This window comes from Gallus gallus, chromosome 2, assembly GCF_016699485.2.
Source record: "Gallus gallus isolate bGalGal1 chromosome 2, bGalGal1.mat.broiler.GRCg7b, whole genome shotgun sequence".
NCBI lineage: Eukaryota > Metazoa > Chordata > Aves > Galliformes > Phasianidae > Gallus > Gallus gallus.
This window is the reverse complement of record NC_052533.1, coordinates 28,359,688-28,386,079: the sequence shown is the minus strand read 5'-3', so window position 1 is coordinate 28,386,079 and position 26,392 is coordinate 28,359,688. Positions and strand designations below refer to the sequence as shown.

At 40.6% G+C, this 26,392-nt stretch overlaps 2 protein-coding genes across 4 annotated transcripts in view; one reads left to right on the top strand and one right to left on the bottom strand.

The window, feature by feature from the left end:
• BZW2 (basic leucine zipper and W2 domains 2) overlaps positions 1-3,181 on the bottom strand; it is a 51,877-nt gene extending 48,696 nt beyond the window's left edge. The window contains exon 1 of one of the 3 annotated variants that reach the window (NM_001006358.3): positions 3,081-3,181. The gene's annotated coding sequence lies outside the window, so the exon portion shown is untranslated. Of the gene's footprint in view, positions 1-992; positions 1,039-2,042 lie in introns of those variants that run through there. The other 2 variants (XM_040681322.2, XM_040681305.1) reach the window with 2 other exon arrangements.
• Positions 3,182-3,461: 280 nt separating this feature from the next.
• On the top strand, positions 3,462-24,392 carry ANKMY2 (ankyrin repeat and MYND domain containing 2). The gene is made up of 10 exons (NM_001030979.2): positions 3,462-3,614; positions 6,148-6,212; positions 11,525-11,663; positions 13,528-13,626; positions 15,560-15,720; positions 16,810-17,024; positions 18,023-18,158; positions 20,893-21,021; positions 21,448-21,589; positions 22,834-24,392. The coding sequence occupies exons 1-10, from the start codon at positions 3,548-3,550 to the stop codon at positions 23,061-23,063; spliced, it is 1,383 nt and encodes a 460-aa protein (NP_001026150.2). The 5' UTR covers positions 3,462-3,547; the 3' UTR covers positions 23,064-24,392.
• The last annotated feature ends 2,000 nt before the right edge of the window (positions 24,393-26,392 follow it).

The following is a 26,392-nucleotide window of genomic DNA, read 5'->3' as shown; positions in this document are numbered from 1 at the left end:
TGAGATCTTTACTTTTTTTTTTTTTAACCATGCAGCTCTATGAAAGGATGCTGCAGATGCAAAGTTTAAATACATTCAATAAAAAAAAAAACCCCAAACCCACAACACCACTGCAGGCTATCAAGTACAAAGGCAAAAACAAAGATACCACCCTGTGTTTAGAAGGTCCAGTGGGATGGACCCAGTGGGATGGACGCTAGAAGAATAAGCTGTGGGAATACTTGTTTGACTTGTTCTTGTATTTTTTTCCCTAGATAAAATGCAGTGGGCCAGAGCAAGTTTCTGATCATCTGGCACAGAGAGAGGGTATCCGATCTCCGAGCCAGCAGAAGAGCAAGAGAGGACAATCATCAGAATTCAAGCAAGCCAAGACACAACTGACAATCACTTGACAGAATAGGAAAAAACAGCTTGAAACCAGTGAAACAAGTTCAGCATCTCCTTTTTCTCTCTTCCACATCCTAATGCCATTTCACAGCATACTCTCCAAGGAACAGAACAGCTTCTTCTGCCCTAGCTCGATCCCCAAAAAGCTGTTGTATACCAAAATAGAACGTTACCAATACTCAACTAAAGAAATCCTTGTTATTTTCTTGCATTATCCTTGCTCTTCACAGCTGCAGAAAGCATCAGGTGTTTAGGATCACCTATGCATTCATTACAATCGCCATCATACATGCCGCCCATGAGCAGAAACGCACACACAAGAAGCAGCAAAGTGGACGGGGAAAACACATCACCATTTGTGCCTGCTACAAAAACCAAAAGCATCAGACGTATAAATAACCTGATGAGGGAATACGGAATTTCCTACAGATGATATCTGTTTGAAACCTAAACAAGGATAACATTTCCTTCCCCCTCTGTAATTTTCAACGTGAAATTATTTTATTATTTACACAATACCCACAACTTACATGTCATGCAAAAAACTAACAAAGTATCTAAAAGAAAATACATTAAGCAGTAAAAAACAAGTGTTCAGAGCTTACATTTTCAGGTTCCAGTTCCCTGCCCTGACACAGACTTCCTGTACTGCTGTGGAACAGTCATTTGATGTCCCCACGCTTCAAATAAAATGTGCATAAAATGGTGGCAAGAGAACTTCATTTCCTCAGCAGGATATTGCAAGAATAAACAGAAGATTGTGAAATATCTGCTTACCACCGGACTGGAGGTCACATGGAAACCTTTGATAGGTAAGAGAAAGAAACATTCTAAGTTATTTAGGTTGCTCTGGAAGTAATGCCTCCTATTTATTTCCATGGAAACGACAACTGATACAAAGAGCACATTAACACTACTTGATAGAGCAAATTCTCAGCTATGAAACACTCTTTTTTCAACATAGGCACCACCATTAGCTGCACATTTTCACGTGTGATAAACAAGTGCCTGAATGCCAGGCTCCTAGAAATCCGCATCCGGTGGAGGTGACCCACCTTTTCACGGCATTGCACCACCCACCACTGTGCTCACATCCACTCTTTTGTCTCTATAAATGTTCAACAAGTGCCCATGAATGTCAGTAGCTGCAATTGTTTTCACGCGGAGGAATTCAATTCCACACCTCTGCTTCATATGTGCTTCCATATCTAACGCCATTTTGTCCGACTGTCCCTCTGTTGCCATCTGTCACACAGCAATACAATGCAATGGAATATTGGTGGGAAGGTTCAATCTCTACTTCCATACCATCAACATTTATGTCTGACCTCGTAGGCCAATGCAACAAAATAGGAGGCATTACTTTCAAAGCAGCCTTCGTATTATGTCATTTCCTCTTACAGACAGAGCACTCCCAGCCTCAGCCACCCAATGAGAGGGAGGAAAAGCTTCATTTGCCCATTCGCCCCGTGAACTGAGGTGCTATGACTGTAAGAACTTTATAACACCATAAAAACATATTCGTATAATTTTGCACGAACGGAACATTTTGGAATACGAAAGGAAGCCGGTACGGTCCTGTTGTTTAGTAGCAGATTATCAGTGCTCAACAATATCACAAAATTCGTTCAAAGCAGGTAAAATTAACACCCTACCTCGAACCAGCAAAAGGCTTAAACCCTAAATTACTTAGTAAATTACTTAAACCCTAAATTCAGCCTTCATGGTGAGCCGGCCACAGCCATCTGTCTGCACAGCACAGGGAGATCTTTCTGGACTGGAGTATAAAAAGCACTTCTGCGCTGAGGGCATTTCCTTCGAGGTATTTTTGGTCTCCCACAAGAAGCCAAAGGAACCTGTAAGAGCCGGAGCCCCGGCGTAAGCACGCAGCCCCCGCTCAGTTACACGTGTTGATTCAATACGATTCGCTGACAGCGACGTCCCCGTATTTCCTTGATTTTTAAAAGCCCACGGAGCTCAGCCGCTTTGTTAAAGTCACACTGAGCGAAACAGCCGTGAAGATACGGCAGACCCAGCGTGCTCGGCTCTGGGACGCAGACCATCAGTCAGCGCCGCTTCTGACACACACTGAGGCACGAGCAAACGCGAAATACAGAACGAGAGCGGTATGTCAGAGACATTCCACAAATAAACACGAAATAAGCGGCCGGGAGATAACCCGCAAGCGTTGGTCAGGTGGGTGACGAGGACGCACGCCTCCAAAAACCACTGCCAGGAAGATGAGGTCCCTCAGAAGAGCAGAGGGAGAGGCGCAGCGCGGAGCAGCGGGGCAGGGCCGCCCTCAGCCCCGCGGGACGCCGCGCCCCGACGGAGGAGAGGAAAGTCGGAGCCGAAACAAAGCGCGCTGCTCCTCGAGGGTTTAATTTTAGAAAGGTGCTAACAAAAGGCGAGGCGCGGAGCGCTCCCAACACGCCATTTCCCTTCACGATTCACGCGAGCTCGCTTCCTTTCCGAGTCCCCGCCGCTCCGGCAGCGGGGCGAAGGGCCGCTCCCGCGTGGGACACCCGCAGCGCCCGCATGAGGCCGCGGGACGAGGCCGCCCGGGCGTGCTTCCCCACACCTGCCATGGCGGCCGCGCCGCACCCGCGCCCCCCGCAGCCCCCCGTCCCCCGGCACCCTCCCAGCACCGTGCCCGGCCGCGAGGCGAGGCGCTGCCCACGGCCCCCCCGCACCTGTCGGGTGGGTGCGCGCTCCGGGAGGACAGGCGCGGCGGCGGCACTGGCAGCGGCAGACAATGGAGGAGTGAAGGACGGACACATTGACACACGGCGCCGCTGCGGCCGCCCCCTCCGCCCGGCCGTGCCACTGTCGGCTGCTCGCGGGGGGGACGGGGCAGAGAGAGCTGCGAGGAAACCCGAAAGAAAGGACGAAAGGAAGAGGAGAACCCGCTGTTCGGCTATTATAGAGGGAACAGAAGAGGGACACGGTCTGTTCCATCAGCCGCGCTGAGCCGGCATGCGGGCAGAGCGGTAAAGCGGGAGCGGCTCCCCCCGCACAGCAGTACGCGTAGTGCGTCCCAGGGCCGGAACCTGGCGGGGCGGGCGGCTACGGCCGGGGTTTGAGGTGCGGCCGGGCCGTACTGTGCTCGCCTGGTTGGGCGGTGCCGCCCCGAGCCTGCCCTAAGGGCTGGGGGACCGCCATGGCTCCCCCGCGGAAAGGCGAACTGAGCCCGGAGGAGAAGGATTTGCTGGGAGTGATCGCTAAAGGTGAGCCCGGCCCGGCGCTCGTGGCTCGCTCTCCCCGGGCCCTTGGCTCTGCGTCTCCCTTTGCCCGCGTCTCCCTGCGCGGAGCGGGCTCGGCCGGGCCCAGCTCTGCTGGGGAACCTCGCGTCGTGCGTACGTTGGCGTGACTCGCGTGCACCGACTTGGCTAACGTGCGCTGCAAGTGTCTTGTCGAGGATAACCCAGGCCTCTAGCCTGTCACGCTGGCACACAAGATGTCCCTGCAAGCAAAGCCTGCTTAAATTAACAGAACTTGTGCTTGTCTGGGGTGTCCTGCGGCTCTTATCGCCGATGTCATTTTATTTTGCCCCCCACATGCGAGTTGCTGTTTCTCCATGTTATGCTGCCCACATACTTATTGCTGGGAGGGTTTTTCTCATGCTGGGTTTCATGGGCCCGCGTAGGTAATTTACAGCCCTGTTTGAACGCCTGTACTCAGAAGTGTATTCTGGAAATTGTGAGAGGCTGTTAGCTGGAGGTAAACTGAAGACACCCGTGTTACATGCACCTGTGTGTGTAGTTCTGAGCCAGTTAACGTGTGCCTCTGTGTCAGAGGCAACCTTAGGACAGTCAGTGATGAACTTAGTGTAGTTCAGGGTCACGTTAATTGACTTACAATAACCAATTTGAAACCTTAGTCTTGCAAGCACTCTAACTTGTCACATGGTTATAATTAAGGTCATAGAGGAGTTCAGGTTGGAAGGGACATTGGGAAGTCTCTTGTCCAACCTCCTGCTCAAAACAGTCCAGCTGTGTGTCCACCATAGGTTGCTCAGGGCTGTAGGTAATCAGGCCTTGAAAACCTTGAAGGATGGAGACTGCACCATCTTTCTGGTCAACCTTTTCCTCCTGGGCTCATAGTTAAATGTTTTTCCTTATAGAATAATACAATTGGATTGTTTTGATTGTATCAATTGGATTGATACAATACAGTTGGATGGACCCTTAAAGGTTATCCAGTCCAACTTTCCTGCAATGAACAGAGACACCTACAGCTAGGTAGAATCTTAGAATCCTTAGAGTTGAAAGGGACCCTTAAAGGTCCAGACCCTCATGTCTAGAATGAACCTGTCTTCCTTTCAAATTCTGCCTGTTGTCTCTTGTCCTCCTATCACACAGCATTAGGGACAGCTCAGCTCCAACTTCCAGTGCTAGCCAACTCTGAAACTTTGACATTTGCCAAAGTTTAGTGCCCTGTTTGGAAATCCTCAGGTGATTTGTCATACAGAGCTCTGAATTTGTAAAACTTTGTCTGCCCAAATGTATAATTTGACCATAATTCCTTGAGGATTTGCTCTAACAAACACCTGTCCTTTTGCCAAGATATTCTTCTGAAAACTACGTCAGGTCCTAAGAAGCTTCTTGTATGTTAAGGTAAAAATTGGGGGAGCAGGCTAGTTGGCAGTGTATTTTAAGGCACTGTATTTTGCTGGGTTGTCATCGAGGTGACCCAGATTACTGGCTCTTCTCCTTCAAATAATTAATTTTCAAATAGCAGCAAAACTGAGATTGCAAGAACTGCTTTGCTGAAAAGTTGCTGAATGATCACCTCCTTGTGATGTAGTGAAGTTAAATGTGAAGCCCTTCATTAAATGAGAGATATCAGATAAATGATAAATGAGAGATATTTTATTAAGCAGGCCACTGTTAAAATAGTTTTACTTGGTTGATCAGAATTTTCTGTCAGTTGGCAATAAATTAAATTCCCCAGTTTGAGAGTCAGTGTTCCTTAATTTCTACTTGTTTGAATGTCTGGTGCACACTGAGGAGGCATTGTAGGCCTCTTCGGTAATGTCAGTGGGCTTTGACTGAAATCCTTACATCTTTAACTGAAAAGGTCTTTGTAATAAATTGAACAAGGTATGGCCTATTCTTTTTCCTTGCACACATTTCTCAGACTTCAATCTACGTATGCATTTGTTTTTTGCTTGTATTTTCATTTCTTTTTTGAAATGTCAGTGTTCAAGCTACCTTGGTCCTTGTACACACCTCCTGCCTTTATTCTGCATTACTGTAAGCAATTTTCATCTACCTTAATGGACGTGTGAGGTGGAAAGTTGTAAATCCTGAATTTAAGCAGTAAGGGAGATTAAATTTTAAAGCATATTTCATTCAGACAAAAAAAAAAAAGAAGTGGCAATTTCCTTCTTTTAGATGTAAGAGCCTCCAGAAATACAGAATATGTTAAAATACTCAATATCACTTTATTCACTTGTTCTGGTGCAGTTTATGAAGAGATATGTCCTGTTCTTGTGTGTATGAAGATCAGTTACTTCAGAAAAATTAATGCTTACACCTAATGCATGCTTTCAGACTACTCTTTTAAACTGAGACCTTGGCCTTTAACTTCTAGAACACAATACTGTTCATTCTGCTGCCTCTTCACCAGGAGTGATGGATTTATTGATGCTTAGTTGCAAAGGTTTTTATTCTAATTGCGAAATGAACTGTTCTTTTTCCCCTAATTCTTGATTTCTTGATCTCATCCCCTTTTCTCTCTGTCTCTTTTTAATTAAAGGAAATGTTGAAGAGGCTGGAAGGCTGCTGGGCAGCAAGAATGTCCACGTCAATTGCTTGGATGAGGTACGACACAACTGTGCAAGCATTGTACTGGGTCTAGCAATTAAAAGACTAGGTCCAAAGGCCTGCCTAGTGTTAAATAACTTTGTAGTGCAGACTCTTGGAAGTCAGAATTCCTCTGAAGTTTCCAGCCTGCTGCTGAATAGTGAACCTTTGAAGAGCTCTAAGCTTTTTTTAAAGGAAGTTTAATGTTACTTTGGTAGTACACGCTGTGTATTTTCTCTCAAATTACTACATGAGCTTTGGTGTCTATACGGTAAGTTGAACACTGCAGCATGATACATGGGGGCATGCCTGGCTTCTTGTCACCCTTCCCCCCCAAAACTGTGCAGCCCCTCTGTTTATAGAGCAGCAGGCAGTGTGAATAAAGAGTACCCGTCCTTATTTTTTACCCATCTCTCGTTTGCACCTCATCTTTGCAGAACCATAGAGAATGAGCAGCTAGGTCAGAAGTGGAAAATGCTTTATTTTGCAGAGACAGAGATGATAGCTGTGTAGAAGGCATAATTCTTAAGTGTGACACGAAGATGGGAGAAAATTCTTGAAGAAAAGACTCTTGTGGGAGGTTCACATCTATAGTGTGATACAACACTAGTGTAAAATGTAACATGAAAGCAAAAGTGTAATTGTCCTGTATGCATGTTAGATCCCTGAGTAGTTTAATTGTCCTGTATGCATGTTAGATCCCTGAGTAGTTTATTAAATTTAAACATCCAATGGCTTGTGTCTGTTCTTGCTAAGGTACTTCATATCAATTTGTGCTTTTCCTGACCTTACCACTTCAGGGGATCACCAGTGAGTTTAGGCTAGAAAGGACCTCAGAACTTAATCTCATTGCCTCTTGCCTTCCCACCACCATAACTGAAGAGTCAGGCTGCTTCTAGGTCCCCACAAAGCCATCTGCTCTCCAGCTGACCTAACCCAATTCACCCAACCTCTCTTAACAAATGCTCCAGCCCCCAACCTGGGAGCTCCTACCGTGTCTAAGTGGTACTCTGCTGCACTCGCTGCAGTTGTCCCTGCCTTTGTTGTAGTGGAGGGCCTGAAACTGCATGAAGTATTCAGGATGGGGTCTCTTGAATGCTGAGTACAGGGAAATGATCTCTTCATTAAAACAATCAACAGTATCATATATTGGTTATGTTCCTGGGATACTATTAGCATTTTTTGTACTGCTGACAGATTTTCTGATTGTTTTTAAATACAGTTTAGAAATTAAGTTTTAAATATTTATGAATTTCAAAAGCTTCTGACAAACTAATCACGCTCAGCTTGACAGTAAACTTTAGGAACCCGAAATACAATGTTTGTGTGTTTTAATTTATGAATTTACAAAGCATTTATTTTCGTGCAGTTGCTGACCTAGTGCACCCATGATGCATTATTAGTGCAACGTGTGGGATTACTGCTGTGAGGATATGGTTTATTAATAGGCACCATAGCTGAGTTATGCCTCAGGATATTGTTAAAGAAGAAACAGTATGTGCCTTGGGTATATTTAAACAGCTCATGCCGTGGACTTCTTTTAGTCTCCTCCTTCCCTGCCTCCCCAGCAGTGATATGTGCAATGATGCATCTTCAGATCTTAGGATTTTCAATCCAGCAGCCGTCTCGTGTCAGCTTTACATTTTTTTCTGTGACAAATTATTTTGCCTGTAATGTGATATTCTAGTATTTGTACATAAATAGTGTATGGAACACCAATTAAACATTAGCTTTGTCTGTTGTCCAAGGTTGCCACAACTGGAGACTGCTCTGAATGCATCAGGTCTTCTTTTCTTCCTCCACTGCCTCAGCTGTTATCCCGAACTTCACATTATTACTGTATTACTGCTGTTATTTTTTATTCACTTTTATTAGTTTAAAAAGTGAAGAGTTGGAACCTTGACAATCAAATGCTTAGATACTAAAAGGGTAGCATAATTCAGTTGGGAACTGGGAATTCATTTCCTTCCTTAAAGTTCTTTTTTTACATGAGAGAGTCCACAGGATGAGCATAGTTTTAGAGCAGTTTTCTCTTTGCATTTACAGCAAACGTGCAAACACAATTTATTAATTTCATGCATATAACTCACTTGCTGATTTAAAAAGAAATGCTAGTACATGGGACAGTGTCCTGTTAACTTCTGGTTTGAATGTTTCTAGCCTTGTATTCCAACTGCTTAGGTCTGCTTTCTTTTAGATCTAAAATTACTGACAATCAGTACCCTCAGTCAGATTTTAGTACCTTTTGTACACTGACTTTTTAAATATCATACCTAAAGTTATGTGTCCTCCAGTAATCAAGCTATATTCATAGCTCTTTTCCTATCCCTTTCCAGAGGGGTTTGACCTGAAAAGGCTTCGTGCTTTTTCCATGTTTAAAATACTGTTAAGTTTGTTCAGAATGGTAATACAGTGAGCCGATGACATTGGCAGCGTTACTTTTTTTTTCTACTTTGATAATACTGCTGTTCATTCTGTAATATAATGCATGTCTTTTACAAACAGTCCACATCTCTGTGCTAGTTACAGAGCTGAATAATTTATTGGAATTGCAACAGCAGCTTGCCTGTTAGTGTATTCACTCCTGGTAGTTATCTTCAGTGCAGGGTTTTGCAGTCACTCTATCTAATCTACTCCAGTGTGAACTTCCATATTAGCAGAAAAAATTTCAAATCCATGGCTTTCATTGAGGAGAAAAAGTTCTGTCTTCTGATCTTTTTATGTAGTGTTTCAAAATCCACAAACTGAAGAAAATTCAGTGTCTGTTAAGCATTCTGTGATTTTAATGTAGGACTTTGACTAGCATAGGATTTAATTTCTCACTACTACAGTTAAACAAATAGTCAGAAATGTAATGTATTACATTACATATGTGAAGCCAACAACTCAGTAGGATGGCTGAGCAGGAGGAGGAAGACTGTGAGAGATATCTGCACTCACTGAACAGTATTTCATATTAGAATTAGTTCATACTTAACTGTAGATAGAATTATTCATTCATACATGTATTGACTGCTTTCCAAATCCAGCTTGCAGCGTATTTAAGTGGATAAGGATGATCTTACTCAAAAGCTTTAAGGCTGGAAATTGTAAAGGCTTTCATTGAACGAAAATTCCAGTCATATACTTGCCAAAACCGGGACACTGGACAAGCAGCTTTTAGTGCTATTGCTATTAAGTCAGAGGCATTTTTACAATTCAATTCAAGTTTCTAGCTGAACAAGATGCCTCCAAACTGGCCTCTAAAAAGTTGCTGTTCGTAACGTATTATGCACAGTAAGATAGAATGCTTTTCTTTCCATTACAGGACCACAAATGAAACCTAACAAAAACAGTCACAAGTTTGCTTCATGAATGTCTCTCGTTTCTTTAATAGCAGTTTATACTGCAGCATGTGAAACTATTTCACATTACTAAAGTGCAGCAAGAATTTTTTTTGATGTTTTCATTTCAAGCAGGGAGTAATGAAATGATACTGAAAATTGTTACTATAATTTTCACTTCTCTCACAGCTAGGATTTTATTTACTCATTTATTTATTTGAATTGAATGTAACTTTAGGTTTTGTTCTATGGAAATAAAAATACATAAAGGCTCAAACTGACTATTAGATTATTTGAGAACATCGCATCACCCTGCGTTTATGGAGCTGTGGTAATGGTGTATATGAGTGCACATTACCCTGACCTTCAAAAAAAGGGAAGAAAGTGCCAGTTTGATTTCCTTATGGGGCAGACCAAATCACACTGCCCTGTATTCAGTGCTGGAGGAAGTTTTTAGGCAGTGTCTTGGCTGATAACTTACAGCCCGACTTGGCGTTAAGTGAAAACGAACAGCCTACTGGAAGAAAGTTGATCAGAATTAAAGAACTGAGCATGATGGAATTTTCTCAAGAAGAACTCAAGCAGATGCTCCCTGCCCTTTGGGAATGAGAAAGCCTGTATTAACCATTCGTCGCTGTTTGGAAAATTTCCCCTAGGGCTTGCCCCGCTTTGCATTGGTAATTACACTAGCACAGTTCTGATAAATCAGGGCCTCCCCTGCCTAACCTAATCCTTTTTGCATTGGTATGGTTTATCAAAAGGCAAGAATTGAGACTGTGTGGTTGTTAGGGTCTAGTTAGAGGTAGGTATAGTGTTAAAAAGGCATTTAGGGCTGGTGTAGGACTACAAACACGATGCCAGCAGAACAGATAAGTAGAGAGATGACAGTACAATTACCAATAAGCATGACTAAACAAGGTGGGTTTTAGAAAGCACTAATCTTTCTAATGGCAAAAACAGTAAGACCCTATTCCTAATTTTACTTATCATTTAATGCAGGGGAAAAAACAATAACTCAGGAGCATGGCAGATTTTCTGAAACAAGCTTCTCCTGCTATGACAAGCACTAGCTGTCTTTAGTGCTCATGTCTTACAAAGAAGACAATGTTTAATTTGTGGAAAATGGTTTTCATTTTTTTAAGACTTGTCTGTTTTCACATATATAACAGTATCATCAGAAAACAGTGACACTATGGAAAATGGAAATACTGCTGCATGTTAGTAACCACATTTCTTCATCAGCATTTTCATAGAATCGCTAAGGTTGGAAAAGATCATCCAGTCCAACCATCCACCCATCACCAATGGTTCTCACTAAACCATGTCCCTCAACACAACATCCAAACATTCTCTGAACACCTCCAGGGTCAGTGACTCCACCACCTCTCTGGGCAGCCCATTCCAGTACCTGATCACCCTTTCAGAGAAGTATTTCCCAACATCCAGCCTGAATCTTCCCTGGTGCAGCTTGAAGCCATTCCCTCTAGTCCTATCACTAGTCACACGAGAGAAGAGGCTGACCCCCAGCTCACTACAGCCTCCCTTCAGGTAGTTATAGAGAGCAATAAGGTCTCCCCTGAGCCTCCTCTTCTCCAGACTGAACAATCCCAGCTCTCTCAGCTGCTCCTCCTAAGGCCTGTGCTCCAGACCCCTCACCAGCTTTGCTGCCCTCCTCTGGACACGCTCCAGGGCCTCGATGTCTTTCTTACAGCGAGGGGCCCAAAACTGGACACAGTACTCGAGGTGCAGCCTCACCAGTGCCGAGTACAGGGGGATAATTACCTCCCTGTTCCTGCTGGCAACACTATTTCTGACACAGGCCAGGATGCCATTGTCTGCCTTGGCCACCTGGGCAAATTTTGTGACCTTTTTGGTTCTTACTGCCTAATGCTACATGTGCTTTGGCAGGTACATTCAGTATGTGTGAGTGAGTGAAAATTATCAATAGCATGAGAATCAAGAGATACAACTAATTCTTTTTGTGTGCTTCTTCCTTCCTCTTTTTAGCATGGCATGACTCCTCTAATGCATGCAGCGTACAAAGGGAAAGTAGACATGTGCAGGTTGCTCTTGCGACACGGAGCTGATGTTAACTGCAATGAACATGAACATGGATACACTGCCTTGATGTTCGCTGGGCTTTCAGGTAACTTATTAGGAAATTTATCTCACTGGATTTTGTGACATTGATGTATACGGTTTGACTTAATAAGTTGAAGGAAAGTGTTGACACCTTGGTAAGCTTCAGGCTTACTGTTATTTATGTGGCTCACGTTAGTGTGTTGAGAATCAGCAGGAAAGTGGAATAGGGGAGTTGCTGTTTCTTTCATACAGCATTTTTGTTTGTTCTTTTTGAGGCCTGTAGCATGTCTGTGCTTAGTTCTGTTTGGTCACGTGTCTAAATTCACTCTGGCGACCATTTTTGTGCACTGTAGGATATATTGTTTAATTATATTCTGTTATACTGGAAAGGATGCTGCACCACACTGCCTTCTTTAGGACTTTGCATCAGTAGCTTTTAGTAATACATGAAGCTTGTCCAATCAATCAAATAGTTTTCAAACGATGCCTCTCTCCTACATTATTTTTGCAACTATGTTGTGAGGTTATGCACATTTATTTAGTATGTTTTAAAAACATGGTTTTTTACATTATTTTTTCTTTCTCACTCTTTTATTTTTATTTATTTATTGATTTATTTCCTCCATGAGAGTGCTTATAGCTATATAAATCTTCTCCCAGTGCAGATGGAGCTTTGCTATGTTCCTCTTGTTATTCTCATGTTCCTGATGCAAAGAACAATCATATTCTTGAGTGAGGAAAAGGCATTACATAAGAACAGTGTTCCTTCCAGATAAGTGTTAGAACTGGAAATGCTATATTACTTTAAGTATCTTTTCTATTAGGCCACTTACTTCCCTAGGACCTCCTTTTTGGGAAGATGGAACATTTGTTATCAGGTAGAGTTCAAACTCTGCTTTCTTTCATTGTAAATACAAAAGAAAACAAGAAGAAAAGGCTTTGATGCCTTAACTGGCTCATGAGGCTGCTCAAACTTTGGTAAAAAGGTTTAGGAAATTTCAGCATTTTGTGGCATTGAGCAATATCCAAAGTGCAGCAGGTAGATAGGAACAAAGCGTCAGAGGCTGTTAAATGCCTGCAGCTTTATTGAAATTGCAGGATTTTTATCATTTTCTCCCAGCTGTGATTTTAACCTGCCATCCTGGGTTGTAGTGCTTCTTAATGTTGGCTTGAAGGTCTGTTACCTGTGACTGCAAAAGGAACGTGAGCACTACTGACACAAAGCCTTTGTTTTAAAATCAGAAATATTAATTTCTGTCTACCAGCCCCTTCTTTTTTTATATTCACTTTTTCTTTTCAGTTAGCATGTGCACAGCAACTGTTAAAGCAAAAATACCTTTGAAAACAGAACCAGCACAAGTGGTGACAAGCGTCCTTAATAGCCTCTAAGGGCACCAATTATGCCATATAATCTTCCCATCAAATTTTAGCTTCATTTTATTTGGTATTTAGCCCAGTCTAAACACCCAGTTCCTGCTGAGGAGAAAGGAACAATCTGTTCCCTTCCCTGTGCTCCTGCTACATAACAGTACTGAGTTTTTTATTCTTAGAATAGCAAACGTTTAGTTGAACTGTCAAACGAGATTAGTAGAATTTGCTTCTGTACTGCTATCCAGGGGGACCAATTGCTGGTGTAATTGTATGCATGTGACTCCCATAAGCCCTACAGGGAGCTGAATGTGTATTGCAAAGGGCAGAGTTTTACCCTGTGTGAATTTAGTTTTTACTTTGACGTAACCCTTCGGGACTGTAAAGAAGAAGGCAGCAATGTGTACTTCTCTTAGTTGATTAATGTACTTAAAAGTATTATTTTTCCTCACTGTTACGCATATTAGCTCTTAATAAAAAGTTTGATTTTGCTCTTACATGAAGAAATACAAGTTCTGGTTTGTCCTGCTTAATTCTCCATATCTTCCCCCCAAATACAGGAAACAAAGAAATCACCTGGATGATGTTAGAGGCTGGAGCCGAGACTGATGTTGTCAATTCTGTGGGAAGGACAGCAGCTCAGATGGCTGCTTTTGTGGGTAAGCTCAAAGTGCAGTATCTTTTCCTAAATCCTTAAAGTAAAATGTCAGATTTTGATGCTTTTTATCAGAGAAACATTGCTCAATGACTTGTTTTGAACTAACACCCTTATTTGTCTTTTTTTTTTCACATCTCATCCTGTTAACAGTCAGTTTGTGTTTTATAAATACCCAAGTGATGGGATCTATAAGAACAAATGCTGCTGTTCTCCAACTATGCAAGTTTATGCAATGCCATCTTTTGTCAAATAGTAAGAGGAAATTGGTCACGTTTGTGGTTAGCCACCTCCTGCTCTGCTCCCTCTGCATGTGTGAGGGAGAAATCTCAGGACCTGTTCTGAGATCGGTCAGTACTTATTGATCAAGACTTGTTTAGAATAAAGGAAGCGCTGTCACTGCAGTGTGCTTAGGTGATCCTGGGTAAAGCATGCAGCCAGGCTTCTTTCTGTTGTTGTGGTTCTTGTTTCTTTTCTTTTATTTTCTAAACTCCTTTTTACTTCTTTACCAACCTTGGCACACTGCTGGGAGATTCCTGGATTAGTGTTCCCAAATATAACCCAAATGTAGCACTTCTTATCTATTTCCAACAAAGTTGTGTGATAAAATGTAACCAGAGAAAGCAGTGTCTTTTTCAAAAATAAGCTGTTGGTTTCCAGATGACCCCCCCAAGAACAAAAAATGAACATCTACTTTCATTTGAACCCAGTCTTCTCATATTGTTCGGAAGTCCATTAGGTGTTCCGGAAGAAGCTTACCTTGACATTGACATTGACTTCCTGTAACAGTGAATTAGTGCAGTTTCAATTTAGATCATATCTGCTTTTTTTTTTTTTTTTTTTTTTGGAGAAAAAGATTGCCAGTAGTCACTTGAGTTTCAGGCAGCAAATCCTTAACTATGTACTTAATATGTTGAAGAAGTCCACTTCTATTAATTATACTTGGAATTTGGAGAGTGGATATTGTTTTTGAATGTGTTGTTGAATTGCATCTTTGGTGAATGGGTTACGATGACTCCAACATAATTTTTGAGAATTCTTGTTCAAAAACTCATTGCATCACCACTGTAAGTATTTCCACACATACTGAGATAGGCTGAGCATTGGAATCCAATCTCTTTTATTCTCTGTCCAGTCATTTGTTTGATTCTGTGCTCCGTTACCTTAGAACAGTCTCTTCTAAAACACTTAAGTAAGGGTTTTAAATGCTGGAATTTGGTTGGCTGTGTATTCTGCTGCTGATAAAGGGAGTTACTGCCAAGATAAATCAGTCAGTTTAAAGAATGTGGCTCTGAAGTACAGCAACTAAATGCTATTTTCCTTTCAGCCTAGTAATCCATCATTTCGTCAGATGCAGAAAACAAGAAGAGGATGTAACTTTTCTCATCCTATTTCATCACAGTCCTTTTTTCCTGTTTTGTTTTCTTTTTTTCTAGGATATTTTCCACATGTTCTGTTCTTCAGATGAATGCACTGCTCTCTGTCTGAAGTGTGTAAGAAGTCACAATACAATTTTCAGACTGCAAAGTGGAAAAAACTCTTGAGAAATTGTAACACCTCTGAGATGCCATTAGGATAGTTGTACCTCAGAGTCAAAATACTGACTTTTCTTATGGTTTGATTCTGAATACAGGAAATGACTTTGAGAAACACTTACTGTAATTCTGGCTTAGCAGGGAGAAAAGATGCATGAAAGAGGTGGAATTTGTACAGTGAAATGTCATGAAATCATTTCCTTCTGGAAGCCAAAAAGTCACATGCTTTACAGAATTAAAACAAGACCTGCTTGTTACCAGTGCAAATCATATAATGCTTTGCTTCTTTGTGCGTAAAGCTCACCTGTGTTGCTTCTATTAGGTTGGGTTTCAGGTCTTTTATTTTTCCTCTTTCATGTTATGGTTACATTAATTATTTTTTTTTTCCTCATGTACTTTTAGGTCAGCATGACTGTGTGACCATCATCAACAACTTCTTTCCACGTGAAAGGCTGGACTACTATACTAAACCACAAGGCTTAGATAAAGAGCCAAAACTGCCAGTAAAGTTAGCTGGGCCGCTCCATAAAATTATTACTACTACAAATATGCATCCTGTTAAGGTAGGGTGATTTGTAAACTGGATGTGTTTGTTGGCGTGGGAACTGGTTTTATTTTTATGTCAAAAGGCACTCAGTTCTTCAGTGAGTTCAGTTAAGATGTAATTATCCACTAACTCAGATGCTTCTGAGGATGACATAGAATCAGGCCAAATGTCTAGACATGATTCAAAAATGAAGCAATTTCAGTGTTAATATAAGTCAGAATCTCAAAATAATACTATTAATCGGAGAGATTATTTTTAACATAAAAAAACACAAATTGATTTCTTTTCTGGATTTATTTTTTTTCCTGGCCTCACTTGAAATGGTAACATAAGACAATTCCCTACCTTGATAAATTGTCAGCGTTCTCTCCATGCATGTCCCAGCATGTATCTTCCTACAGTAATCACTGGCTCACCATAGTAACGGCTGTTGCTGTTTCTGGCAGTATGTGCAAGAGATGCTTATTTTTACTTCCCAGTAAATTTGCTGCTAAAAAAAAATTCTTTTAGGATTTTTCCTCCTGTGTAGTTCAGAGAAATGAATACATCTGATTTCAAAGACAAATTCCTTGGGCTCGCTATCCAAAGTTGGGAATTTGTCAGTGGTTGCCAACCAAGTATCTGCAGCATATACAAACTAACAGCTAATTTAGTGAGTAGTGTACTGTCTCCTTTGAAAGTGGTTAGCTCAGTGCGTTATTAGTCTACCTAAAGCATTCCAAGTAGGTGTGAGGTTGGTGCGTTCTTTGAAGCTGCTTAAATCATGCAGATCCAGTTTATTTAGGTTTCCAAATAGGAAATAGATTTTAGGACAGTGTATAGTAGCTTATCTAAATGTCTGTTTTAAAATGGTTTTAATTCTTCAGGTAGCTCTATTTCTTAGATATATATTTTAATACCGGTCTTAATTTTGAGCGCTTCATGTGTAGGAACTGTAAAATACTAAATAATGACACTGACAAAAGAAAGAGAAGACAGCACAAGACGGCAGTAGAGGAATAGCAAAAACTCCACTGTAAATTTAGCTACAAAGACTTCTCTAACCTTTAGTGGTGATAAGATTAAAGAATACTAGCTCTGAATTGGATTACGTTTTTTCTCATAGATTGTGTTGCTGGTAAAAGAGAACCCTCTATTGGCTGAAGTAGAAGCATTGCAGAAATGCTACAGGGTTCTGGATCTAATTTGTGAGAAATGCATGAAGCAGAAAGATATGAATGAAGTTCTTGCTATGAAAATGCACTACATCAGTTGCATCTTCCAGAAATGTGTTACGTTCTTAAAAGAGCGAGAGGATAAACTGGATGGATTTATCAAAAGGTACGTATTTCTGCAGGAAGGTGTGAAGGTGTATGTATGAACTAGCTTTACAGATACCAGAAAAAGGCAACTGGAATAATCACTGTAGTTGGACTGTCTCTAGTAAAGGCTCTGCCAAGTAGATTTTGAAGTAATCCCAATTGCAGTCACTTCAGGGTTGCATCGACTCTCTTTTTTTTTTCCAGTGGTCCTTTCCTGGGGTACGAAGGAAACAATCCTTGGGTTTCAGCTCTGTGCTGAAACTGGTTAGAACCTGGCAATCCCACATGCACTGTGAAGTAGAGAGTTCTATGGGTGGAGAAAATGGGGGAGTGATAGCCTTGAATAAAAGCATTTCTTAGAGTCCAGTATGGATCATCTGGGATCACTTCTTTTGCCATTTTGCTCTCCAGCAGTGAGACAGTGAGATTTCTCTTCAGAAACACTTGAGCAAGTGAAAGCTGCAAATTGCACTGGCTTTAGGTGACACTTGGGCTCTTAAATCATGTAGACAGAACCTCAAAACACAGTCAGAGTTATAAACCTAGCTGCCTGATCTTAAGGTAAGTGGCCTGACCTTTAGAAAGGTCACATCAGAGCTCTGCAGATCTTTAGGTGATACTGAAGATAAATGATTAAGTCAGTTTTCACATACTGAAATGAAGTTGTTCATCAGCGAACTGCAGGAGCCAACCAAATAAATGCAGAAGCATCAGGACTATAGCTTGTTACGAAATGTAAATAAAGCAGGATAGTATTGCTGTCTGTTCTTTACCTTTTACTTTCACAGTGTTCATTTTTAAATACAGCAAAGCGCTTTGCTACCTGTCCACCCATAGCTGGTTCTTTTTCACTGGGTAATGGAATCTGTAAGTAAAGTAGTTGTTTCAGAGCATACTTTTAGTTACATTCGAGGCAGGACAAAGTGAGGATGGCAGAGTGCTGGATGCTGTGTTTGTCCTCGTCCCTGAGCAGTTACTATGCAATTTCTTATTCTACTTTGGTTTTTAAAAATTTAGTCTCTTGAAAGGGAGAGATAAAGATGGTTTCCCTGTATACCAAGAGAAGCTAATTCGAGAAAGTATCCGAAAATTTCCTTACTGTGAAGCTACGTTGCTCCAGCAGCTTGTGAGGAGTATTGCTCCTGTTGAACTGGTAAGTTCTTTCTATCAAGATAATATTGTCTAATAATTTGCCTAGTAAATTCAGTTTAAAATAAGCTTTCTTACTTTCTCTCAGGTTCTTCAGTGTCTTACATTAAGTAAAGGTTTTGGATGTCCCTGAACTTTCTGATAAGCTGGAATTTTAATTTACGTGTTGCAGGAAAATTCTCTAAACTATTTCAAGGCAGTGGGTTCTTTCCTGTGCTGATACCGAATGCTTAAATGCCTGAGCTGTTAAAGGAAATTGAAGCAATTTGTTTCTGTGTCAGAACTTTCTTTTCCTATTCTGGGATGTCCATTCAGTGTTTCTTTTCCAATGCAGTTTTACTTCCTCCCCTAGATCCATTCCCAGGTCTAAATTGAATTTAAGATTGAGTCATTTCTTAGTTTAATACATTAATTATTTCTAGTGTATATGGGAAAATTGGTAATACATGGTAGTAGAAGAACATTCTGTGAAGCTCCCTTTATCAGGGGGAGAGACAAGACAATGCCATCTACTGTACAATGTGTATCTGAATTGGGACATCCTAATTACAAGTAAAATAGCTAACTTCAGCTTTTCATCTTTGCTAACTCACTCTTCAATAGTTTTCGTTAGTTAATAATAAATCTTACACAAGAATTTTTATTCTCTCTCTCTCTCTTTTTTTTTTTTTAACATATGTTCTCTCTGGTCCCTGAGAGCAAGATGTTGTATATTCTAATACTTGGAAAAGGGCACAATTCTGTCTCATACTTGGATTATGCTGAGTGAGTTAAAAATAGCCTCCATCTTAAGTGGCTCCAGTGAATGAAAATGTCCTGAGGCTTAATGCAATCCCTACTGTTTGTCTAAGCCGGGAAAATAAACACAGTGTGAAAACACAGACCTTAACGATGCATTAAGAGTTGCTTTAGAGTAAACATTTTCCTTCCTGTTTCTTCTCAGAAGAGCTTTCAGTCTTTTCTGCTTTCTTCCTTTAGTTACACTGTATTTCTGTCCATTATACTGGAAAGGAGATGCAATAAAAATTTAATTTCCTGGAAGCCCTTGACCTTCAGCACATACAATTACTTGGATTCAGTCTGGGCATCTCAGCGTTGTTGCAGTCATTATAGCCCTGCATGCTTCTGCTGGTCTAACTGTTTAAGGATTTATTTAGAGCCAAGGCAACCTGACATTTTCTTCCTTTGTTGTTTACGTCAAAATAATCCTTGGTTTATGTCTACCAGTAAAATGTACTAAATCTTACTGCATGTGTTGTATGGGAAGGATACTGTAAATAACATGTAAATAATAATATGCAAATAATTGTCTTGAAAATTCCAAGTTCTGACCATTTGGTCTGCATTCTGTGTACACTGAGTGCAACAGTATATCAGTGCTAAATAAAAAACCTTTCTAAAAAGATGTAACTGTGTGCCAGCACAGAGACTAATTTGCAGAAACCTGCTGGGTAGGATCTCCAAGTCGGTGACTTTGAAAAGACCACTGAGTTCTTGAATGGGATTGAGTATTCATTAATAGCATTAATTATGGTATTAAAAACAGATCATTAATTCACCCAGCAGACACATTACAGTGACATTCAGATACAACAACAAAGGCTGTGGGATATTCCCATAGCAGAATGGCACAAAGAACAGACGGCACAGAAGTGAGAGGTGAAATAGCTGTGCATGTTTCAGGTGTTATTTCAGGTGAAAATGAGGGAAGTAAAGCTATCAGTAATGTATTTGTGAACCTCAGAAGGTACAAAGCTTCTGAGCTTTTTTTCCATGTTTTAATGTGACAAAGTGTTTAATTTGGAGATCCAGACTTCTAACTTACGCAATTAATCTTCAGGACTTAACAGAGCATTAAAAGTACAGCCTATTCTCTTCACTGAATGGGAAAGGAATCTATTGTCCAAATGCAGCGATGTCAGCGGGGAATATTTACACTTTAAATGATGTAGTTTGGCTGTCCAGGAAAATAACAGTTGTTTGAATTTACAGACTTAGACAGGCACTTTGTATCATATTATATTTGTTGCATTTAAATTTCTGTCTGTTGGACCTGAAACCAGCACAGTTAGTGTATCATTTAGCTGCTATTTGGGACTACTCATTAAATGAATCACCGCTTACGTCTTAGGCAGTGCCTCTATTAGTCCTGCAGTAATAACACATTCTTCCAAAATCATTTTTTTAACTGTCAGTATTCATTAAGGAAGGGATAAATTCTTTATAACAGGCTTTGCAACTAATCCCACAACATGCAGCTCTTAAAAATTGCTATTACCTTCACCTTCAGATTTTAGTTTCATTGCTCTGTGCTTGTGGTTTTGATTCACAGCAAAGCTGCAGAATGAGGAGACATTCAGTGCAGCTACTGATTCTTCAAAATGTAAGCACAAACTGAGAGCCAGTTACCTCCAAATGGGACTCCTTTTATAGAATTAAAAAAAAATGACAGTTTTGATCTTCCTTTCTACAGGAGCCAAGGACTGAGTTCACTTTGTAGACAGAATGTATATAAACGTGTACTTGCAAAGCTGTGCATGTTACTTGAAGTTGTAGTTTTATATTGTGCTGCTACAGCATCTTGAGATGACAGCTGGCTACTTGGAAGCTTGAATTGCTTTTTTCTCTTTTGTCCCTCTTTATGATAGTGCTTCTTTTTTTACCTGAAACATACTGTATAATTGTGGCATTTCCTCTGTTTTACAAAATTATTCTCTTTACCCCTTCTTGTCTTTCAGGGTTCTGACCCTACAGCTTTTTCCGTACTTACACAAGCTATCACTGGCCAAGTGGGTTTTGTGGATGCTGAATTCTGTACCACATGTGGGGAAAAGGGAGCAGACAAAAGATGCTCAGTGTGTAAGATGGTAAGGAGCCATAAATTGTTTTAATGGATCACAAAAATTAGTGGCGTTGAGGTGATGAGGACTTTGAATGTTTGATTACTTACTGTGTAGATTTATGAGGAATTCCACATATGCCTATGCTGAAAATGTGCATGTCACCTACTTCTAGGAGAGATGGCTGCAGTTCACAAGTGGGAGTACTTGCATTTCCAAGTGTGTATGTTTAAGGATGAAGAAAGAATAAGATTTCCATATGTTCAGAGTTAAGCAAAACAAACTATTCTTTTTATAGCCTTATATAGGTTGGAATCTCTCTATGGCCTGAGAAATGGCTTACAACTATCATTAAGTAGTAAATATAGAGATTTAACTTGTTGCACTAAAAATATGAGTACTGTATATTTTTCTAATACATTATGTTGAACTGATGGCTGTGGTAACTTTCAGGTGATGTACTGTGACCAGAACTGCCAGAAAACACATTGGTTTACCCACAAAAAAGTCTGCAAGACCTTGAAGGAAATTCATGACAAACAGGAACTAGAAGCTGCCAAAGAGAAAAGGAGACAAGAAAAAAAGCAAAAGAAAGGTTAGGATTCTTAGTTTCCTTGCAGACACTGATGTGGTGTGAGCTGTATCAAAAGGAACAACAGTAACAAGCCTTAAAATCTGTAACAGTTAAAAGAAATATTTTTGTTGTGGCATAACAGCATACTTGCATTTGTTGGAATTCTCCTCTTTCAGTTTGGAGATGCTGCATGCTTTCCAATATCTACATTTGAGCACTGGTTGCACAGGTTCCTACAACTAACACATTCTGAATTACACTGCACTGTTTCAAAATCCAAATTTTTAATCAAAGTAATGTAGAAGTTTCATACTACTCAATTTTCTGTTAGAGGTATTAGGACAAGTCGGATAATAAGACAGCAGACTGTTCCTTCTAGTTGTGAAGGCTAATGAAAAGATTAATTCTCCTTTAATAGTTTATTCTTCAGAATCACAGTATAAAGTTAACTGTTCGTGTATTTTGAAGGATGGGTGTTAAGAAAGTCTGTGCTAAGGGGGTTGTTAGCTCCACAGCCAGTTGGGTCCATGGTAGGTTTTGGCAGGGCTATGGCTGGCTATGACAGTGTTTACAGCTGGTTATCAGTCATAAGAGAAAATCAGAAACCAAAATGAGTAATTTCTGAAGATATCTTTGGCTTTCAACAAGGCCTCTTTCCTTCCAGAATTGCTAGAACCCAGCCCCTACGTAGCAGAATCAGAGCAAAAAGTCATCTTTGAGAAATAAAGTTGCAATTACTGATTCTTTTCCATGCAGTCAGGTTAGAAAATTTGGGATGACTCATTTCAGCTATAGTTCATTGTGGTCAACTGTTGATTAGCAAAGAATTTCTTCAGTCTGTTACGTGCATAAGTGCTTCTTACGTAATCACATGAATACCTCTTCTTTTTCTTACAGAACACCTGTATTCTTCACTTAATTAGCCTGCAGCCATTCTTTGAAAGGCTAACCATAGTGTCAGTAAAGCATGTTTGAATTGGAAGTTGAAATAGAGTCCTACTCTGCTCCTTTATGTATTAAAAGGAACTGTGGCAAAATTGTGGAGAAATTAATGAGAGCTTTGTGTAGGGTTAGTTTCAGAATAATCTTACAGAAACTTAAGCAGAACTCTTACGTCTTAGGTCTTTTTTGGTGAAGCTTGCATAAGCTAATCACTTCTGTAAGCAAGGCAGTTTCTTAGCATTTATTATTCTTCCAGAGGAAAAAATGGTTTCCTTGCAGATGAGTTCTGTGTTTACTGGTGATGAGTTTTCTCTATTGTGTAGATGAAGCACAACTAGAAGAGGCTGGTGCTACAAGCGAAGAACAGTCAGCTCCTGGCCCAGATGCTACCAAAGAAGCGGATCCGAATCTGTGGATCCAGACTGACCAGACAGAAGAAACTGAACTTACCAAAGAGCCAGAAGCACGAGCCCCACATCCTGACAGCCCGCTGGAAAGTGAGACTGCCTTGGCTGACATTGCTCTTCAAAAAATTCAAGATTCTGAGGAATAGAAAACGTGGGAAGGGACTTTACCATTCTGGTAAAGCCCCACTACCCCAATGGTCATAAAGAATTTTTTTATGCTGACCACGTCTGAGTTCTTACAGCATGGCTTATGCAAGGCTCCCTGTAAATGACAGCATAGCTTTGTTCATCTTGAGATGAAACACTGGCTAGTTTGTCTCCTGGTTCTGTTGTAGAATGTAAAAATAGATATTTATTATCTGATGAAAACTAGAGTGACATAGATCCAGCTATATGTATACCAACTATAAGCATAGTAAACTCTATGAGCATCTGGTCAAGCAGTCACTTAAGTTTGGGAGTATTCATGGTTTCAGAACCTGAAAACTATTTTAAGTATAATTTTTAAGACTTTTTTTTTTTTTTTTCCTGCAAGTACACAGAACTACAGTTAAAAGCACTGGGAAGCCAGCACCCCTTTATGAAGCTTTATTTGAAAGAATTCAGTAGCTTTTGAAGATACTCATCTGAATTCTCAAATTTTCATGACATTACTGTAAATATTTTTGACTAGTGAGTGCACAACAATAGTGTCTGTTTGGTGGCAATTTTATTAAGTGATACAGCTGTTTTGTAAGTCTCAGACTGACTGTGAAATGCGTGTGTTTCAAGAGATTAACTGCACTATTTATTTGCTCAAATATATTCCAAGTTTATCAAAGTTTAATGAAGGGAAGACCAGAAGGATTTTAACTATTTTGAATGTTACAAATAATGGTTTCTAAATCTGCTTTCAGGTAAAGATGCCTTTGAGCACACTGGGATGTATATGAATGATTTCATAAACATATGAGATGTTTAATATTTTACATGCTGAACCTGATCACAATTAAATGGGACCATTTATAAACTACAGTTGATAAATTGTATCAATGTCATTCATTGATTCTATTGATGTTTCACTTTGGCTTTCAGCTAAATACTGTATCTTGAGAACCAGCATCCCTTAACTGTTCTGTTTTCACTCAGTTTTACTACATTTTCTCATGAAAGAAGGGAATGTCATGACCTAAAATACTCCTTGCTGCATAAAGATGGTAGAATTTTATATTCTGCAGTTGTTGGATGAATAATGTGTTTGGAATCCAGCAATATCCTTCAACGTAGAGGAATAAATAAACCACCTTCCATATAGAGGAAAAATGCTATTAATTTTTTACTATTTAATATATTGAACATTTTTGTTTATTATTCTTAAAATTTTAAGAGGATGCATAAATGCAGAGAATGTACCTTTTGTATGATCGAGAGTGTTTTAACTTCAAGGATTAGAAGAATAAAATGTGAATAATAAAGGGAAGGTTTTCAAAAGATGAGAGCTGAGTGGCAATTCTGTTTACTGCATCTGTAATACCTACCAGGACATACTGTGATGTTCCCACTTGAGATCTATGGGCTTCCTGTAGCTCAAGCGTACAAGTAGAGGGCAGAAAGCAAGAGATGATGCATGTCTGGAGCACAGATATGGAGTCATGATACCGGTCTTGGAGCTGCGAATGCAGAAGTGCTGCTGGTTCCCAATTCTCTGCATAGCAGAGTCTGACTGGGATATATTTCTCTTCAGTGCTTTTCTGATAATGCCATTCTTTTGGGACAAACAATTCAGGTTCTCAGAAGTGTCATAAAATCCCCCACACAAATTCTGATTTCATTCCACCAGCCAACACCTTTTCTTGGTGAGAAAAGCCTAAGCAACAAAGTAAAGTTTGAAAATTGGAAGTAGGTGTGAAGTACAGGCTACCCAGTGGAGATTATGTGCTTGCATTTGTCCTCATTCTAACTTCAAAAGGCTTCAGAACCATGAACAGAGTATGCCACCCTTCTTTTTGCGCTGAACCTCAGAAGAGAACAAGTGCAATATAAATGAGGGTCTCAGTACTCCAGGCTTCCTCAGCTGAGATTATTACATCGTAGACTGCCTCCATGAGTGCAGTCAGCTGTAAAAGCACCAAAAACTGGGGTAAACTAGGGATTGCATGTACTTAGTGAACCCTAATGGATCCTAAGTTAGACAAAACTGCTTTAAGAAAAAGTGTTAGCCAGAGTTTAATTTGATCTGAAACCTTGTCTTGAAACCTACCAAGGTATTGATCTCCCTCTTAAAACCACACTGATGAGAATGACTTCGGGGCCTTTACAAGATGCATAAAAGCAAGAAAACCAGGGAAGCTGAAATTAAAAAAAAAAAGGGGGGGGGGGGAGAGGGGAGGAGATCTAACTTTGAAAAGGTGAAAGGAATTATAAAGTTTAACAAAGATGAAGTCATGTATCTGGGATGGAACAATCTTAAGGAGCAGTACAGGCTGGGATCTGTCTGGGTCTGATGAAACAGACCCAGGAGTCTTGGTGGGCAGCAAGTTGACCCTGAGCCAGAGGTATGCCTTGGCAGCATTGAAGGTAAAGACAAGAGTATAATCAGCAGATCAAAGGTGTAATTATCTCATTTGGCTTGGCACTTGTTTGGCCATGCCTGGAATACAGCATCCAGTTTTGGTCAACTTGACTCAAGAGAGACGAAAAAAACAAAAGAGGTTCCAGCCAGGGTGCCACCATGATGGTCAGAGAGTTGGAGGAAGTGAGCTCATTAGCTCAGAGAAAAGCTCAGATCTAATCACGGGCTTACAGTACCTAGAGGTTGCTGTAGAGAAGATGAGCTATTTTCATGGGGGTGCACAGTGACAGGACAAGAGCCAACAGGCCCAAGTTGTTGCAGGCAAAATTCCATCTGGATATAAGAAAATTGCTCTGGAGTGTAATTAACAATGAAGGAGGTTGCCAAGAAGTGGTGGTCTCTCCCTCACTGGAAATATTTGACTTGCCTTGACAGAGCACAGGATAACCTAATCTCAGGCTTTCAACAGCAGTTGGACTAGATAAACTCCAGCAATCCCTGCCAGCCTAGACTGTTTCATGACTCAGTGCTAACAGGAGAAAAAAGAAGGAACTCAGAAAACAAGCCCCAGGCTGCTAAAGGACTTTGATATGTCAAATAGCATTGACTGAAACAGCCTTTGGCAGAACGGAGGGCGAAAGTTGTGAAGAAATATATTACTTTCTATTTACATACAGATTGCTACATCCTTTAGTGGTAACTGGCTTTAGAAGCCAAAAATGTCAGGTGCAGTGCCACACTGCTGCCAGCAGTCCTGGGACAGGGCATTCTGTATGGCACATCTTGTCTCTCTGTAAGCATCGGTAAGCAGAGACACACATCGTGGAGAGTACAGGCAGCCACAGACAGGAACCGCACTGCAGCACCCTTACCTGCTTGTGTTTCTATGGGTAGTGAGACACAATGCAGTAGTGTCATTTATGA

Bases quoted from the DNA above. Each gene is read 5' to 3' on its own strand.
- ANKMY2 (NM_001030979.2), top strand. From the start codon at position 3,548: ATGGCTCCCCCGCGGAAAGGCGAACTGAGCCCGGAGGAGAAGGATTTG. The intron at 17,025-18,022 runs GTACGTATTTCT...TTAAAAATTTAG, and splicing joins CTGGATGGATTTATCAAAAG to TCTCTTGAAAGGGAGAGATA. The intron at 21,590-22,833 runs GTTAGGATTCTT...TCTATTGTGTAG, and splicing joins AGAAAAAAAGCAAAAGAAAG to ATGAAGCACAACTAGAAGAG.